The 16,207-nt window shown below is 30.3% G+C and overlaps 1 protein-coding gene across 1 annotated transcript; it reads right to left on the bottom strand.

Moving 5' to 3' along the window:
• Positions 1-12,249: 12,249 nt before the first annotated feature.
• BDBG_01253 (uncharacterized protein) lies at positions 12,250-12,489 on the bottom strand (the record flags this gene model as incomplete). The annotated part of the gene is made up of 1 exon (XM_031720263.1): positions 12,250-12,489. The coding sequence occupies one exon, from the start codon at positions 12,487-12,489 to the stop codon at positions 12,250-12,252; it is 240 nt and encodes a 79-aa protein (XP_031576360.1).
• Positions 12,490-16,207: the final 3,718 nt, after the last annotated feature.

Raw genomic sequence — 16,207 nt, 5'->3', positions numbered from 1 at the left:
GAAGTCAACTTTGAGAAGATGTCTTCTCAGTTTCTTCTCTTCTTCAGCTTCTTACAATTCCTGATATAGTGTTCACCAGCTCTGCAGTTGAAACAGAGATCTTTATCAAATCTTTTTTAACATTTCTTCACAGTGAGTGAAGAATCAGAATACTTGAAATTCTTCTTTACTTTCTCTACACTGAAGCTGTCACAGTGCTGTTTAGATCCTGTTATTAATTACTTAGAAGAGGTCTTATTGACCTTTTTCTCAGAGAATTGATTATTCAAATAGATTCAGAAAGCCAGGTTGATAAGCTCAGTGCAATTGATTAATGAACTCTGATATTATAATATCATTGTTCACACCTTGTGAGTCAGCTTTATGAGATAAAGCTGTGTTTTTAATTGATTCAAATCATCAGTTAATTCCTCTCAATATTCTTCAAATCTTGCATTGAAATCAGAAGGGTTCTTATCATCTTATTAATACAATGAGTTAAATCACTGTGTCACTGTGAAGCTGTGATTGCAGTAGTCTTCAATTTGATTCAGTAGAAAGTTCTTGAATTCTTCCCAAGTCATAGCAGCATTGATACACTCAAGCTCTCTCTTCTTAATGACTCAAGTAGTTGCAGAGATACCTTCAAGAAGGTTAGCAGTGTATATTACTTATATCTTATGAGTATTATACTAGCTCAGATTAAGGCAGAATTTCTGTTCAAGAATACAGATAAAGCTGTGAAATTCAGATAAGATGTTTCTCTTATATCTCAGTAAATCTCTGACCTTAATCTCTCTATCTCCATGATAGATGTAGATGTGTAGAGGCTGCGGCAGTGGCAGGGCGGTTGGAGAGCCTATGTCAAAATGCACAGCAGCTTCAGAAATCTCAGATTTCTGCTGAGATAGAGGTGTACACACTCTAGAGAATGATGTAGTGTTTCTCTCAGAGAGTGAGGTCAGGTCAGTTCCAGTGCAGGTGCATGAGGCCATATCAGTCTATTAGAGCTCAACTGATTCAAACATGTAATCAGGTCAAGTGATTTGAATTGTAATATGATGAAACTGAAGCAGTGACTAGTCAGTGATGTCACATAGAAATAGTTGTTTTAAGAAGCTGTATAAATGAGCTTGACTATCTTGCTTGAATAGTGAACTTGTAGGCTACAGAGTTATTGTGAGGATATCACAGATATGATACTTAGTATACTAAGAAGATTGTATGAGGCACATAGTAACTCTTGTGTATATTTCTCTAGAAGCAAAAGAAATGAATTACTGACTTCTTTGATGAGAAGCCAGCATCTAGCTATTCTATATAGACAATGAGCAGATACTCTTCTCTCATTTCATAAGTGAGAATAGTCAGAGTGATACCTCAGCAGTGTCTCATTGTCAAGGAAGAGTAATCTGCTGACCTTGTATAGAAGCAGGGTTCTTATATTTATCAATCGGATCTTTCTATGATATATCTGAATGATGTCATAGGGTGGTTGGCAACCGGTTCGGACGGGATGGAATCATCCGCATGGAAGCGATGAGCCGTGTGGAACCGCAACAGGGCCTTGGCGCGGCCAGGAGCGTGACACAATTCATCAATTATTAGTGAATATGAGAAATAATAGACACTCAGGTTGAATTTTCTCATTAATGAATAGATTATCAATTGATGAATCAGAAATCACTGCAGTCTCTTGACAGACTGCAGTGAATAGATCTGGTGTCACTGAAGAAATCACTGCAGTCACTTTACAGACTGCATTGAGTAAAATCTTTAGATTGTGTGAAGTGATCAGTATTAATGAATTAGTAAGATGAAGATTCTTCTGAAAGATGATGTCTTTTAATATGTATAAATGCCTGTTGAAGGGATTCATCAATCTATAATTAATTAAATTATCATATCTCATAAAAATCAACTCTTTGAAATGAGAAGTCATCTTATTAATGAGCTTGAGAACTATCTTCAAGAATGCTTTGCAACCTCATCAGTGAATGCTGTGTATAGAAGATAGAGCTTCAAGTCAGATCTCATACAGTGTAATTGACTTTGTATTTTCAGAGTTCTTATACAATATTGTTGAGATTAATATAAGGTTAAGCAGCTCTGTGACTGTAATAACTGTCTCATCTCACATTTTTTTCAGAGCTGAAGAGTCTATTAATAGTGATCAGAACTTCTTAATAATTAAATCAATTAATTATTCAGATACTTTATCTTACTGTGAAGTATAAGAGAGAGTCAGCTCTCATTTTATATCTTCACTGAGCATATATACTGTGACTGCATTTGAATTCAATTATTCATAATCTGAGTGAATGATTATAATATCACATCTCAGCAGATTCTTGATAAATTGATTGAAGATCTGTAGATATCTCAATGTCTCATTCTTATATTTCAATAGAAATATTCATCTCATATAGATGACATCATCTGTTATCATCATTGCAAGCTTCTTGCCAGTGTAAGATAATATATCATTCTCAGTTTCAAGAGTCTCATCATCACTGAATATATTCACTTAAATCTTCAAGACCTTGTGAGTGATATGACATAGTGTGAAATTCTTATAGAAAGTGCATTTCTGTTTAGTCTTAACACATGTGACACAGAATGATAATTTCTTTGAGCTGATAATAATAATATCAAATCATGAGTCTCTGATCATTTTTAATATACTATTTACACTGATATGACTAAGTTGACAATATCACTCATCTATTAAAAGCTGTTTCAGAAGAACTGCAGATAAATGAAATGAAGATAAGATAACAAAGAAATTAGTATCTGAATTCTTAGAATTGATTAACTGTTCAATCTTCTCACAGCTGAAAGATCTTAAAGACTCTGTATTTGAATTGTAATCTATTGAGATTGTCTTTGATTTCAGAACAGTTATATGTATCATTACTTTATACATTGAGTTGTTCATTATCTCATGAAATGTCAGTGAGCTGTCAGATAGAATGTAAATATTATTGTGAGACAGATTAGTGTAGAAGATATCACTGTTAATAGATGATAGAAACTCAAAGTAGTTCTCAGTATTAACTTATATATCACAGTGAATATAGCTCTGACATTTCATAAGCTCAGCAGAGATCAGATTTGCAGATAGTTCTGACATGTAATATACATGATTGAATTCTATCAATCTTTGACTCATCAGAATGAATACAGTGCCAACACTCTGAATCTTCATAATAACCTTGTTGATCACTTGAACTGTTAAATCATTGATTACTATAAGTTCTGAAAATTATGATCTATCATTCACTATGTGGCATTCAGCATCACTATCTCATATAGTGAGAGAATTCTTGTGAGGTTTCATGAAACAGACTGATACATTGATATCCTCTGTGAGATTTGTCATCTGATAGGTGTCTGATTCATCTGTAATGAATAGTTGAATTCTATTCTCACTATTGTTCTTTTTCTTCTTTTCCTTGAATTTCTTTATTCTCACAGCATTGTTTATTCTTCAATTATTCAGAGTACTGTCTGAATTAACTAATCAACAGATGTCAAAGTGAGATCTCTCATATTCAGAATATATAGATGAATTTCTCAATCTCTGATGATTTCAGAAGCTCTCTTGAGTACTATCACAATCACATTCAGTACAGTCTTCACATGCCGAATTCAATGTATTATTATTAGAATTGATAGGTGTAGTAATCATTGTATCTGTTGTAGCGGTGTTAGCTGCAGAATCTGTATTCTGTAGATTCTTTTTATCTTTTGAAGAATCAAGTCATGAATGAATCTTCTTCATGAGAAGATCAATATTCAATATCACAGCTGTGAATTTGAAATCCTGTATCTTCTCTATCTTCTTCTGAAGATAATTCCTTCAATTGTTGAGTAGAACTGAGTAGAAGGTATCAAATATTCATGCATTTGAGGGGAAAGCATTCAACATCTCTAATTTCATGATGACAGACTGGAATTTATCAAAGACTGTGTGTAGATTGGTGACCTGTGTGTCATCAAGAGACATGAATTTCAGAACTGTCTCACAGTGTAACTGTGTTTTGAGAACAGAGTATTCCTATTCAATCGCATTTCATAGAGTATAAGTGATTCAATTTTCATCATATTTGGAGAAACATGGTCTGACACCTGCACCCAAGAAGTTCGAGATGAATGTGTAGAGTCACCGGTTTCTGGTGTCTCAGAATGATACTCATTCATCATCTCTTTGTAGAGAGTTCTGAGTCTGTTATTTCTCTATCATATATCAACACTGTGCATCAACCAGTTTCAATTTCATGAAGATGCTTCATGTGATGTAATTGAATGTGCTAGTTAGACTGTTTGATCTCACAGTATTCTTGATATCTTTCTTGAATTGAGAGATTGCCTTGTCAACACAGCTATTCAGTTTATAAAGATTGAATTTCAACCTTTCACTGAGATTAGGATTTCATGTGGCTATACAGGCTGTTAATGTGGTGATAGAATAATTGTTAACATTCTGTGATTAATCTGTAGAGAATCTCTGTTGACAGAGTTTTTCCAGTTGTAGTTCAAGTTCTAGAACTCTTCACTTCTTCTTCTTCATCTTAAATATTATCTTGAGATGCTTCATCTGTTGGTCTGATATTGTCTTGTCTGAACTGTTGATTTCATGAGAACTAGCTTCATCAAGCTGTCAAGTAGATGAGAGGGCCAGCCTGATCATGTCAGAAGCTGTATTCAAACCAGCTTCAAATTGAGAGGGTGTTTCAGAGTGTTCATCAATGAAGCTTTCAAAAGCTTCAGAAGAATGTTCACTGACAGAGCATGAGTGTGAAGAATCATCATCATTAACTGCAACTGACTCAGTGAAAAGAATGCAAGATTGTGAACATGTATGTGAGTGAGATCATATTGAATTCATCATCTTGATATTCATTTATTGAATCCTTGTCAATATTATTCTCTTTTCTTACTTTTTTTGCAAATGTGATGTGTTTTCTGCAAGCCTCTTTTTTAAGTGAGCAGTAGTATTATTGATCATCAAGATCTCAAACACATCAATACTGATAGAATAAGATGATTTTAACTTCTGATGAGTGTATCAAATGAAGCAGTAGTTCAAATAATGATTATATTGACAAGGAATCCCGAATTGGCAGCGATTTTGTGCAAAACAAGTCTCATAATCTGTGGAAGGTGTAAAGCTTTGTGTGATTGAAAGGTTGCTAGCTTTGTGAAAAGTTATATGGTGGAAGGATTAGTAAGCCAGATCACGTGACCTGACACTTGCAGCTTGATGTAATATGTACTGTTAACTACTGAAAGTATTTATAATAGAAAGATAAAATATAGATATTAAATATATAATAGTATTTAAACAGAGTTATAAATAGTATTTATGAACTTCAGTTTATATAGTTATATATAGCTAAGAGTCACTAACTCTATTAATTATATAAGAGATAGAAATAAAGATAAAGAATCTGTAAGAAGTGAGATTTCTTGTATATCTCTCTCTTTCTAAGACTTTGTCTATGAAGTCTTTCACTGAGTAATTTCATAGAATCAGACTCAGCACTGTAGTAATACTTATTAAAAATTCTTTATATCTATAAAAAAATCTCAGTAAGGAAAAATTTCTTATTACTATAAAGAGAAAAGAGTCTATTACTCAGTTTCTTATTTTATAAGATTCTTTATAATTTATAGATCTTTCTCTAACTATTATATAGATTTATCTTACATCTTTTATATAGAAGAGTTTCAGTTAACTTTTAATTATTTTTATAAAATTCTTATATAATTATTATACAGATTTATTCTATATCTTTTAATTTAAAGAGTTTCAGTTAATCTTTAATTATTTTTTCATAAGATTCTTATATAGCTGTTAAATAGATTTATCTTATAGATAAATCACTTTCTATAAAATTACTCTTATTAAAGAGAAGTATTTATAAGTTAATCTTTTATTTATTCTTATAAATTATCATTCTTTAATACTATAGAGTTATAAGAAATTTTTCATTATTTTACTAACTTTATAAAATTATAGAATTAAGATATCTACAGTTCATAATCACTCTTTGTAGTTATATAGAAAGGTTCAGATCTGTAATTTATAATCACTTTTTATTTACTAAAGTATTCTAACTATTTTATAGAATTATTTATAATATAAATAAATCTCTCTAAAGTAGTATAAATATCTCAAATCTATCTATAAAATCTCATCTTCTTTTCTCTTTTTTTATAACAGCTTTTATTCTTATAAACTATAAGTATCTTTATTCATCTGTGAAGTGTTTTCACTTAGATAATAAAGAGAGAGTTATTATTGTTATTATTCTTCAATTATAGATGTATACAGTCAGAGACTATGACATCTACCTGAGAACTTTTAGTTCTCAGAGTGTTTCCTATATCTATACAGTTAACTATTATACATTTATCAATTTCAGATATGCAAAATCAGAAAATTCCAGCTCAGAATACAAAAACTATTTACAAATTGCAGTATTTTAACACCTTCTGATACTTTGAAATCATTTGATAATATCATGACAAAAGAAAAGAGAACATAGTCTTAAAGATAGATACATTAAATAGATAGATAGAAAAGAATAAAAAAAAAAAGAATAAAAAAAAAAAGAAAAAGTAAAGTAAAGAGAGACTATAACTGTAGAATAGTTGAAGATTGTATTAATAGATCTATCTACAAGTAGACTGGTCAGTGAGACCATGAATTTCACATTTAATCTCATTTGATCTGGTCTCATACATTTCTTGGCGTGAGTCTCACCAGGACCAAGCCTCAAAAAAATCTGAAAATGAACTATTTCTGAGAGAAATGGCATGAAAAATGACCAGATTTAATTCAAGAACAGTGAAATAGAAGTAATTTCTCAGAATAAACTATGAAAGATGATCATTCTTTTAAAATCAGAATAAGACTGAGACTGAAGATTAAAATCAGTCTCATTCAGTTTTTTTAATGATTGCTTATATAATCAGAATTTGATAATGATTATTGATAACACTCATGAAACAACTAAATACATTCTTATACAAGTGTATTCTTCACTTTCTCATGAAAACTACACTTCTCTGATATACTGTGATCAGAGGTATTAAACTGTCTGATAATTCTATGTTTTATAATAATGAGTTTCTTGATTGTTTCTTCTTGTAATTGTTCTCAGTGATAGTGATAAATATCTTGACTTGAGTTGAACTTTCACTTCATTCTCACTTCTGTCAATGAAATTATCAGAATATCATGTGTCATCAGTGTAACAGTTGAATATGTACTCTCAACAATTTTTCATAACTCTAGAATTGATTTAGCATGTAAATCTATTGAATTATCTTGAAGATAGTGATCAAATTCAGTTTTACAAGTATATAGTTTTGTCTGATTTTCAGTTATAATCAATATATGTAAGTTCTGTTTCAAAGTGAGTATTATAGTTCTATATAATATGAAGTGTTATCAAAGATTATTACTTACTAGAGAATTGTATTTCACTGTCTTCATATCTTGAACATCTGCTTGTTCAAATCTCTGATAGATAGCATAGTAGTAGTCTCAGACTAATTTGATATATAAGTCTTATTTCTTCTCTGTTCAATCTTAAGAAGTGTAGATATTAACTTAATAAGAGAGATCTAGTAGAGCTGCTACAGTATAGTACTCTGCAAAAGATTATTCAGTTTTGCTGTAATAATATACTAGTTTATCTCTTACAGTAATAATAGTCTGTGCTATAGCATTATCTCAGACTGAATTTCTTTTTGAGTGATTTAACAGCTTCTCAAGATAAGTAAATAAACTGTTATATACTTATTAAACTGACTGCAGCATTGATATATAAGTGATTGAGACTGTCTTTATTGTCTTATAAAACTGAAACAGTAAATTAATCACATATTTCAACTGAGTTCACTTCATATTAGAAAGTTTCAATATCTGAATCTTTTTCTGATCAGAGTGTTGCACTCAATGATCAATTGTCTGATACAATTAAAGAGTCTGAACAGTTATCTTATATATTGAACTTCACTGTGTTCTAATATTCTGTATCATATTCAGTGCTGTAACTGATTTATTTGTTTATTAAATATCATGAAATTATTATTATTGTTTAGAGAAGGTATAAATTATATTAGCAATGTTTTGAATCTGTGATATTTAAATTATTAGTCAATCTATTCAAAATTAACAGTAGTGTTATTAAAAAGTATTATTAAAAAGTAATATTAAAAAGTGTTGTTAAAAAACATTATCTTTTGCAAAGTAAATGTAAAAGTTACTTGAGTAATCACTTTCATCTCATTCTCATCTCAAGAATCAGCCATCTCATTATTCTTTATCTTGATGTTAAGATTCTTTATCAGTATTTACATCACAAGTTTAATCACATGAGCAATGCAGAGAATATGACCTTGTTTATTATTTTAGAAATACAAAGTCAATTTTTACTTCAAGCTCTTCATCATAGTGTAGTTATTCACAGTATTATCAGTTGTAATTATAAGAAGACTGAGACTAATATTTTAATAGTCATTTTTAATCACAGTCATTAATATCTCTGTTATATAATTCTCAGTATGACTACTGATCAATGATTCAAATTCAATTAATGTCTCTTGATAAGTTCAGTTCTCATCAATGTAATAACATATAACTCTCATAAATACAAGATTATTCATACTAGTTTATGCATTCACTGTGAGAGACACTTTTTAATGATTCTTCAACTCTGATTCTAGATATTGTATATTAACTTTGTAGTATATCTTGAGATTGAACTGAAGACAGAATTAATATGAAATATGAAGATTTGAATTAAGTATTTGAAGAAGTGTTCAGAATTCAGGGTTTTTAATTGATTGAAGAGAAAGATTCAGACATATATATATACAAAGTAATTATTCACAGAAGTTATCAGATGAGAGTTATGAAATCAGAGTACTGATATATGATTATTTTCACATGATTTTCTTCAAATTAGAAAGTTAGTATTATTAAAAATCATTATCTGATAGAGCAATTTATCAGCTCAGTAGTAATTTTCTGATTATTTTTCTTTTATTCTCTGCATTCTGATAACTTCAGATATCAGGAAATTTCTTCAGAGTCATGATCAGTTCATGATAGATGTTTCTGAATGAAGTTACAGTGATTGTAGCAGAGAGATGACTCTTCAGTAATCTACAATACAATCTGTTGATAATTATTTCATAGTTCATCTCAGTATTTATGTTGAGTTTTTCATAAATTTTGTGACCTGGAATCAGATGTGAAGAATGAAGTGATCATTTATTATGATTGAAAGAGAGTATTCTGTATTGAATTGTAAACAACATAGACTTTGTGATTCACAGTGATTTCTTGAAGAGTTTGTGAATCTTCAATAAAAGTAAAAGAAGTGAAAGAAGTGAATTCAGAAGACATGATAATAATTTAAGAAAGATAATAATTTATTTTTAATAACTGATCACTGATATGTGTAAGAAGAATGAATATAAGAGAAAATAATCTTGTTTCTTAGCTTAGTTATAATTTTAGTACTAACTCAGATTGAATATCATTAATGTATAAAAGTAAATAAATAATCTTGATTAATCTCTGTCATATTTCTTGAAATATATTAATATTGTGAAAGAGAGTGTTATCAAATTGTGTTATTAGATAATATCATTAAAAATATATTAATATTGTGAATATCAATATTGAAAAAATGTTGATACTTATACATTATAGTGATTTGTGAATCATGATAGTTAAATATATATATATATATATATTATTTCTGACTTGATTAATGTGACTCACCACTCAGTGAACTCATTCACTCAATGAACTGCTATTTTTTCCATGAATCTCTGCAACTCTTGCACTTTAACCACTCATCATGCCACTCAACAAAGCGATTATAAAGCAAGCAATCACTCAATTGAATCAACAATTGATTTCTAAATATGCTGCGGTTGTAAATGAATTCGGAATCAATCATATTATCTTGATGCAGCGGTTCAAAGATCAACAGGTCTTCAGAACAGAGACAACATCAACTTACTGTCAGAATCTCACAAATACTGAAGAACAACATCTTCTATTTCATATTAATCAGTTATTCAATCACAGCTTCCCTGTGACATCTCAAATACTGTGTAACTTTGTATTTGAGATCACTAAGACACAAGTAGAAATCAACTGAGTGTCTCACTTTTGTGAGCAGTATAAAACAAAGATCAAGAGCATCTATCTTTGTGCTCTGAATCAAAAGAGAAAACAGATGAATAATAGCTACTATTTTGAACAATTCTTTATTCTTGTAATTGCAGTTTTTTTGCTTCTTTTCATATGCAATTTCATGAGCTTTTTACTAACTTTTATTGAATAGTTGCAGAAGAAGATCAAGCAGTATAATATTCTATCTCAGAACATCTACAATTTTGATGAAAAAGGCTTTCTTCTTGGTCTTCTTTGTACTCTCAAGTGAATCATTTCTATAGAAGCTCTCAAATGAAAGCATACAATTGAAGCAGTGCAGAATGACAGTAGAGAATTCATTTCTCTGCTTACTAATATTTATACAGATGAAACTACAATTCCATCTGCACTTATTTACCGCGAGGAATCAAGAGATATGCAAGATACATGACTTGAAGATTTTGATTCTAAAAAGAATCAGACATACTTTACTGCTTCAGAAAATGAATGAAGTAATGATGAATATGAATTAATCTGGCTGAAACAGGTGTTTGATTCTTATACAAAGTAAAAAGCAAGAAATCATTACTGTCTCCTTATATTAGATGATCATTCATCTCATATAAATATGATATTCATTGATTACACAGATCAGAATTGAATTTTACTTGCTATTCTTTCTTCTCACTCTACACACTGTTTACAGCTACTAGATGTTGAAATATTTGACTTACTTGCAAAGACATATTCAGATCAACTAGATTTCTATACATATTCTGACTATGACTTTATTCAGATCACAAAGTGAGATTTTTGATGATTATTTCATGCTGCATGGGAAATCAGTACAACTGCAGAAAATATCAAATCTGTCTTCATAGTCACTGGCATACATTCTATAGATTCTACCCGCATTCTTGAAAAGATTCAATCATGTTCACTTACACCCCCAGAACTGCTTCAGCAGTGTATATCTACATCTATACAAGCTTTGCAAGACCTGATAAAGCAGGCAAATCAATGTCATCACTGACTTTCAGTTGATATTAAAAAAATTCTCCATGCTGAGAAGAATATTGCTCTGAACAGAGAGATTCCCTTAATAGAGAATAGAAATCTTCAGACTGCTCTAAATAATGAGAGAAAATGATGCAAACAGAGTAAATGTATGAAATTACTTAATTCATCAAATCCCTCACTTACTCAATTCTTTTCTCTCATCAAGGTGCAGACTGTGAGAGAGCAAGCAGATGCTAACAAAGCTGCAAAAATCAATAATCAGACACACAAGAAGGATATGAAGCTTCAACAAGTGATTCTTCATAAGCAAAAGCAGATAGAGCTCATGAAGTGAAAGAAACAATGTGAGAAGCAATAATTAGAAGCTGCTTAATATTGTGAGAAGGTCAAAGCTGCAGCTGCAGCTAAATGTCTTATAGAGAAACAACAGTGAGATGAACAGAAGCTTCAACTGTAAAAAGAGAAGAAAGAACATGCTGCTAAATGTCATGAAGCACAGTTAGTAAAGCAGATGTTCACAGAGATCACAAAGAGGTCTATAAGAAGATCAACAGTGAGCTCAAAACATTGTAGAAGCTCTATACAATCTTCTGAAAGCAGTAATAAGTATCACATACAGGTCTCTCTGATGAAATCAAATGATATTCCTTCTCTGACATCTTCTACACTGCGATCCGATTCAATCATTTCAAAACCATGAGTTTCACATTTCAGGTGAATTATTAGGCCAAGCAACTGTTCTCTGAATTAATCATATATATTTATATAATGTATTCTGCATATAGTTTTAATCTTTAATAAATAATATTAATATCTTATTGCATTGTTGTGCTATGATTGAAAATTAACAGCTCTATAGAGTGCTTTTTGAAGTTCATTGAGTGAATGAGTTCATTGAGTGATGAGTCACGTTACAACTTGTACAATAATTTTTGAAAACTCAAAATTAATTTCAATTAGTAATAATTATGAACTTATAACTAACTAATATAAAAAGAAAAAAACTTTTTCTACTTATTATCTTTTTTCTCTTTCTTATTCTTCTTATCATTCTTTATAATTCACTTCTCATTCTTCTTCTTCTTCTTCTCCTTCTCATCTGAGATAATAATCACCTCAAAATCTCTCTTCACTATCTTCTCAGAGAAGGATTTCTGCTGCTCTCTCTCAGCCAGGTCAACCTGCACTTCAAAATCCTGCATTTTCTGGTCTGCTGTCTCAGGTTTCATCTCAGCAGTAAGCAGATTGACATGCTCAGAGAGCAGAGCTGTCTTCTCAATATTCTGAATTATGAAGTGCATTTGAGACCTGAACAAGATCTTAATTCTCTTCTTCTCTGTCAGCTTCTGCTAATCAATTAGAGAACAGAAGTATTATCAAAAATTATTATCTCTCAATAAATAAAAAACTTATCAGTTTTAACTTTTTTATCTCTTACTTCAATACTTTCTCAATCTTCTTCTGATACTGCTTATTTACAGTAACACTCTTCTTCTCTCTCTCTCTTTTCATCTTAATCTCAAATTATTCTTGAGACTTCTTCTGATCTTATCACTGCTGTATGAGACTCTTCACTATCTTCTTCTTCAATCTCTCATAAGTGATGTTATCTGTATTATTTCTATACTTAGTTCAGTCTAAATCTATCAGAAGTGTTACTTAAAATTATTATCATTCTACTCTCTTATAAAGCCTCTTCAAGGCATTATAATATGTCTTATAATCTGTCTTCTCTCACTTAAATGTCTTCTTCTTCTCTTTCACTAATCTGTGACAGTGCTCACATGTCTTGATGGTCTGCAGAACTGCAAAATATTTAAAGAGAGATGATATAATTAATTTCAGTGAGTGTTGAAGAGAGATGAAGGCAGAAGAGGCAGTCAGAAATGATATAATAATGATAATAATAATAATAGTGATGATGATAATAATGATGATGATAGTAATAATAGTAATAATAATAATGATGATGATGATAATGAAAGAGAGAGTACATTGAAATATATTACTCACTTATCAAATATAAAGAGACTCAAATAAAATATTGACAGCTTTCAGAGATGCACAGAAACAGCTACAATGTTGTATAGTAACATCATCTTCATTCAATACCTGCACTGTTGATATTCTTTATATACAGTTATCATATAATCTGTATCAGAAATACATGCAGAAAACAGATCTTTGTTGCTAGAACAAATGATTACAGCAATTCTCTGTTTTCATATTATAAACATAAGTTATTCTCATTTCTTTCTTCGCTCTTTTCTCTTCTTCAATCAATCACTAATTCCAAGCTGATATGAAAACTATTAAAACACTCTCAGAAACCCTCAAATTAAAGAGTATAGACTAATTAAATTTCAAATGCAGAAGAAATCAAATTATCTTCTACAGATTCAATTATTCATCTTCTGTCAAATAAAACAGCAGTCATGTCCTCTCTTCCCCTCAATCAAATGAAACATGGCCTGTGAAAAGTAAGTACCACATCAGGTTATAATGATCAATACAGTTCTAGCATGCAGAGCTGTATATACACAGCATGTACTGAACTGAGAGACTGTGTGAGTTGCAAACCAGTGGCAGCATTTCAGAGAGAGCTGTGCAGTGTGAGAAAGCTGCAACTCTCAGTCATATGCACAGAGAATGAATCACTGCAGTAAGTGCATGTGTATTGAAGTAATACTTTTTAATAATACTCAGTCTCTGATATGATGAAAATAGAGTCTCTCTGTGAGATTCATTTTTATCAGAAGTCAGAAAATCTTATAGTTCTTAAGATCATCTTCACATGCCTTGTCTGTGAAATCAATGACAAGAATTATTAATTTCAGTATTCTGTTCTTGATGTTATTCAAGTGACAGCAGAGTCTACTCTGACCACACTTTTTAAGTGTATATTTTCTAATTATTCATATTTATACAGATATATACTGATTATTTGTTAGATAATATTAAGATAATAACTTATTACAGCTGTGTTACTCTCACTGTGAGAGATACACAGTTGATAATAAACAGTGTAAAGACTCTGAGAAGTGAGTATTTTGAGAGTGCTGCAGCTCTGTAACCTTGATTTTTTTTATTTTTATTTTTTATTTTTTTCTTTTTCTTTTCTTTTTTTTTTCTTTCTTTTTCTTTTTTTCTTATTTTTTCTTTCTCTTCTTTTTTTCTTTCTCATTTTTTTTTTATTGTGATTTTTTCTTGTTGTTGTTTTATTTTTTATTTTTTTTGTTTTTTTTTGTATTTTATATTTTTTTTTTAATTAAAATAATATTAATTATAATCTGTGTTCAGAAAAGTAATAATATTTAATAATACTCTCTGTTAAATTTTTAACAAATGAGTACTATGTTATGATATTATATAAGTGAGAAATGATTTCATAATGTTATTTAATGCTTTTTTCAATAATGAGATCAGAATGAAAATGTGACTAAGAATTCAAACATATTCTTTATCTAAGACTAGATTTTTATTTGAAAAGTGAATCTGAGATCTTTAATATTTGAAATAACATGATTTGAAATCAATGTGATGAATACAAATCATGATCAGAAGTAATGCTTTTAGGCAATGTGACAACTGTAAAGTTTGATCCTGGTCCCAGACACGGTCACAGGGTCAGTCTATCTACAAGAACATAATATAGTGGTGAGTCACATGATCTAGTGAGATCAGTACCCGCAATGACTGTAACAGTCAACACTCTCTCTCAAGATAACAAGAATTACATACAAAAACACTCAAACCATCAAGATAGTCTGTCAAAACTAAATACAAATGTAAAATTAAACATTCTCAACTTTTCATCTGTAAGACCTAGCAAAATCATGAATCACACAAATGTCACAGTGTCTAGAGATTTAATGAGTTCATCTGCTGTTATCTGAGCAGTGAGAACATATTCTAAATCAATGACTCTCTGATTCAACTGTCAATATGAAACCTGGAAATGTGTGTCAATATGCTTGCTTCAGACTGTAATGACTGTCATCTTTATGAGATCTATGACAATCTTATTATCAGCAAGAATCTGTATCAGAGATGTAGTAATGAAGCCAAGCTTAATCATGAGATTCTGAATTCATGTTGCTTCGCGGACCATCTCACTAAGAGTCATATATTCAGTCTCATTGAAACTCAGAGATACACAAGGTTACTTTATCAAATATCATGAAATCAGGCTATTTGCAAGCTTAAAAACATAGCTGAATGTTGATTTCCTATCACCATTCAAGAGATCAGCTCAATCAGAATCTGAGTAGCTGAAGAGTAGGTAGAAATTATCAGAGAAATTAGAGAGAATAAAAGAATCAGTAGAAACAGATCTCTTATACAGACTGCATTCATAGAAAATACTCAGATTCATGATCTCTTTCAAATAACATATAATATGTAATAGAATCTTTCAATATTAAGATATTGAATCAATGTTTCATTGAGTAAGTAGCAAGACAGTATAAGTGATATCAGAACATGTTTTAACTGCAAGATATTACAAGCAATTCATACTATGTTAATATTATTAAATTGTGAAATCAGTCACTTTCTCTGATATAGAGAAATCATTAATGCAGAATTCATTCTCCATTGATATTTTAATAACAGCTGTATCATCAAGATAGAAATCTTCAATAAGATATTTAATATATTGATAATATATCAAATCAATTCCTTTGTCTGAATAATTGACTTTCATACTCAAATACTTGATTAGCTGGTGTAGATTCATGACTTTCAATTTCTTACTTAGTATACTGACTAGTCAATCAGCATTCTCAGAAACTTCAGATATGATATTAAGATTATCAACATAGATCATTATATAGAGGTGACATCTGAATGTATAATATCAGAGTGCTGAATCATAGGCACTGGCTGTAAATTCAAGATCACTTAGCAGAATTATCAAGTAATCATATCAGAGCTTCACTGCAGAGTTCAGATTATATAAACTACTCTCAACTGCACAGACAAGCATTTTCAGTGAATCTGTCTCAAATTCAGTGAGTT

The sequence above is a fragment of the Blastomyces gilchristii genome, assembly GCF_000003855.2.
Source record: "Blastomyces gilchristii SLH14081 genomic scaffold supercont1.2, whole genome shotgun sequence".
Lineage (NCBI taxonomy): Eukaryota > Fungi > Ascomycota > Eurotiomycetes > Onygenales > Ajellomycetaceae > Blastomyces > Blastomyces gilchristii.
The sequence above is the reverse complement of the archived record's forward strand: the minus strand, read 5'-3'. Positions and strand labels throughout refer to the sequence as shown.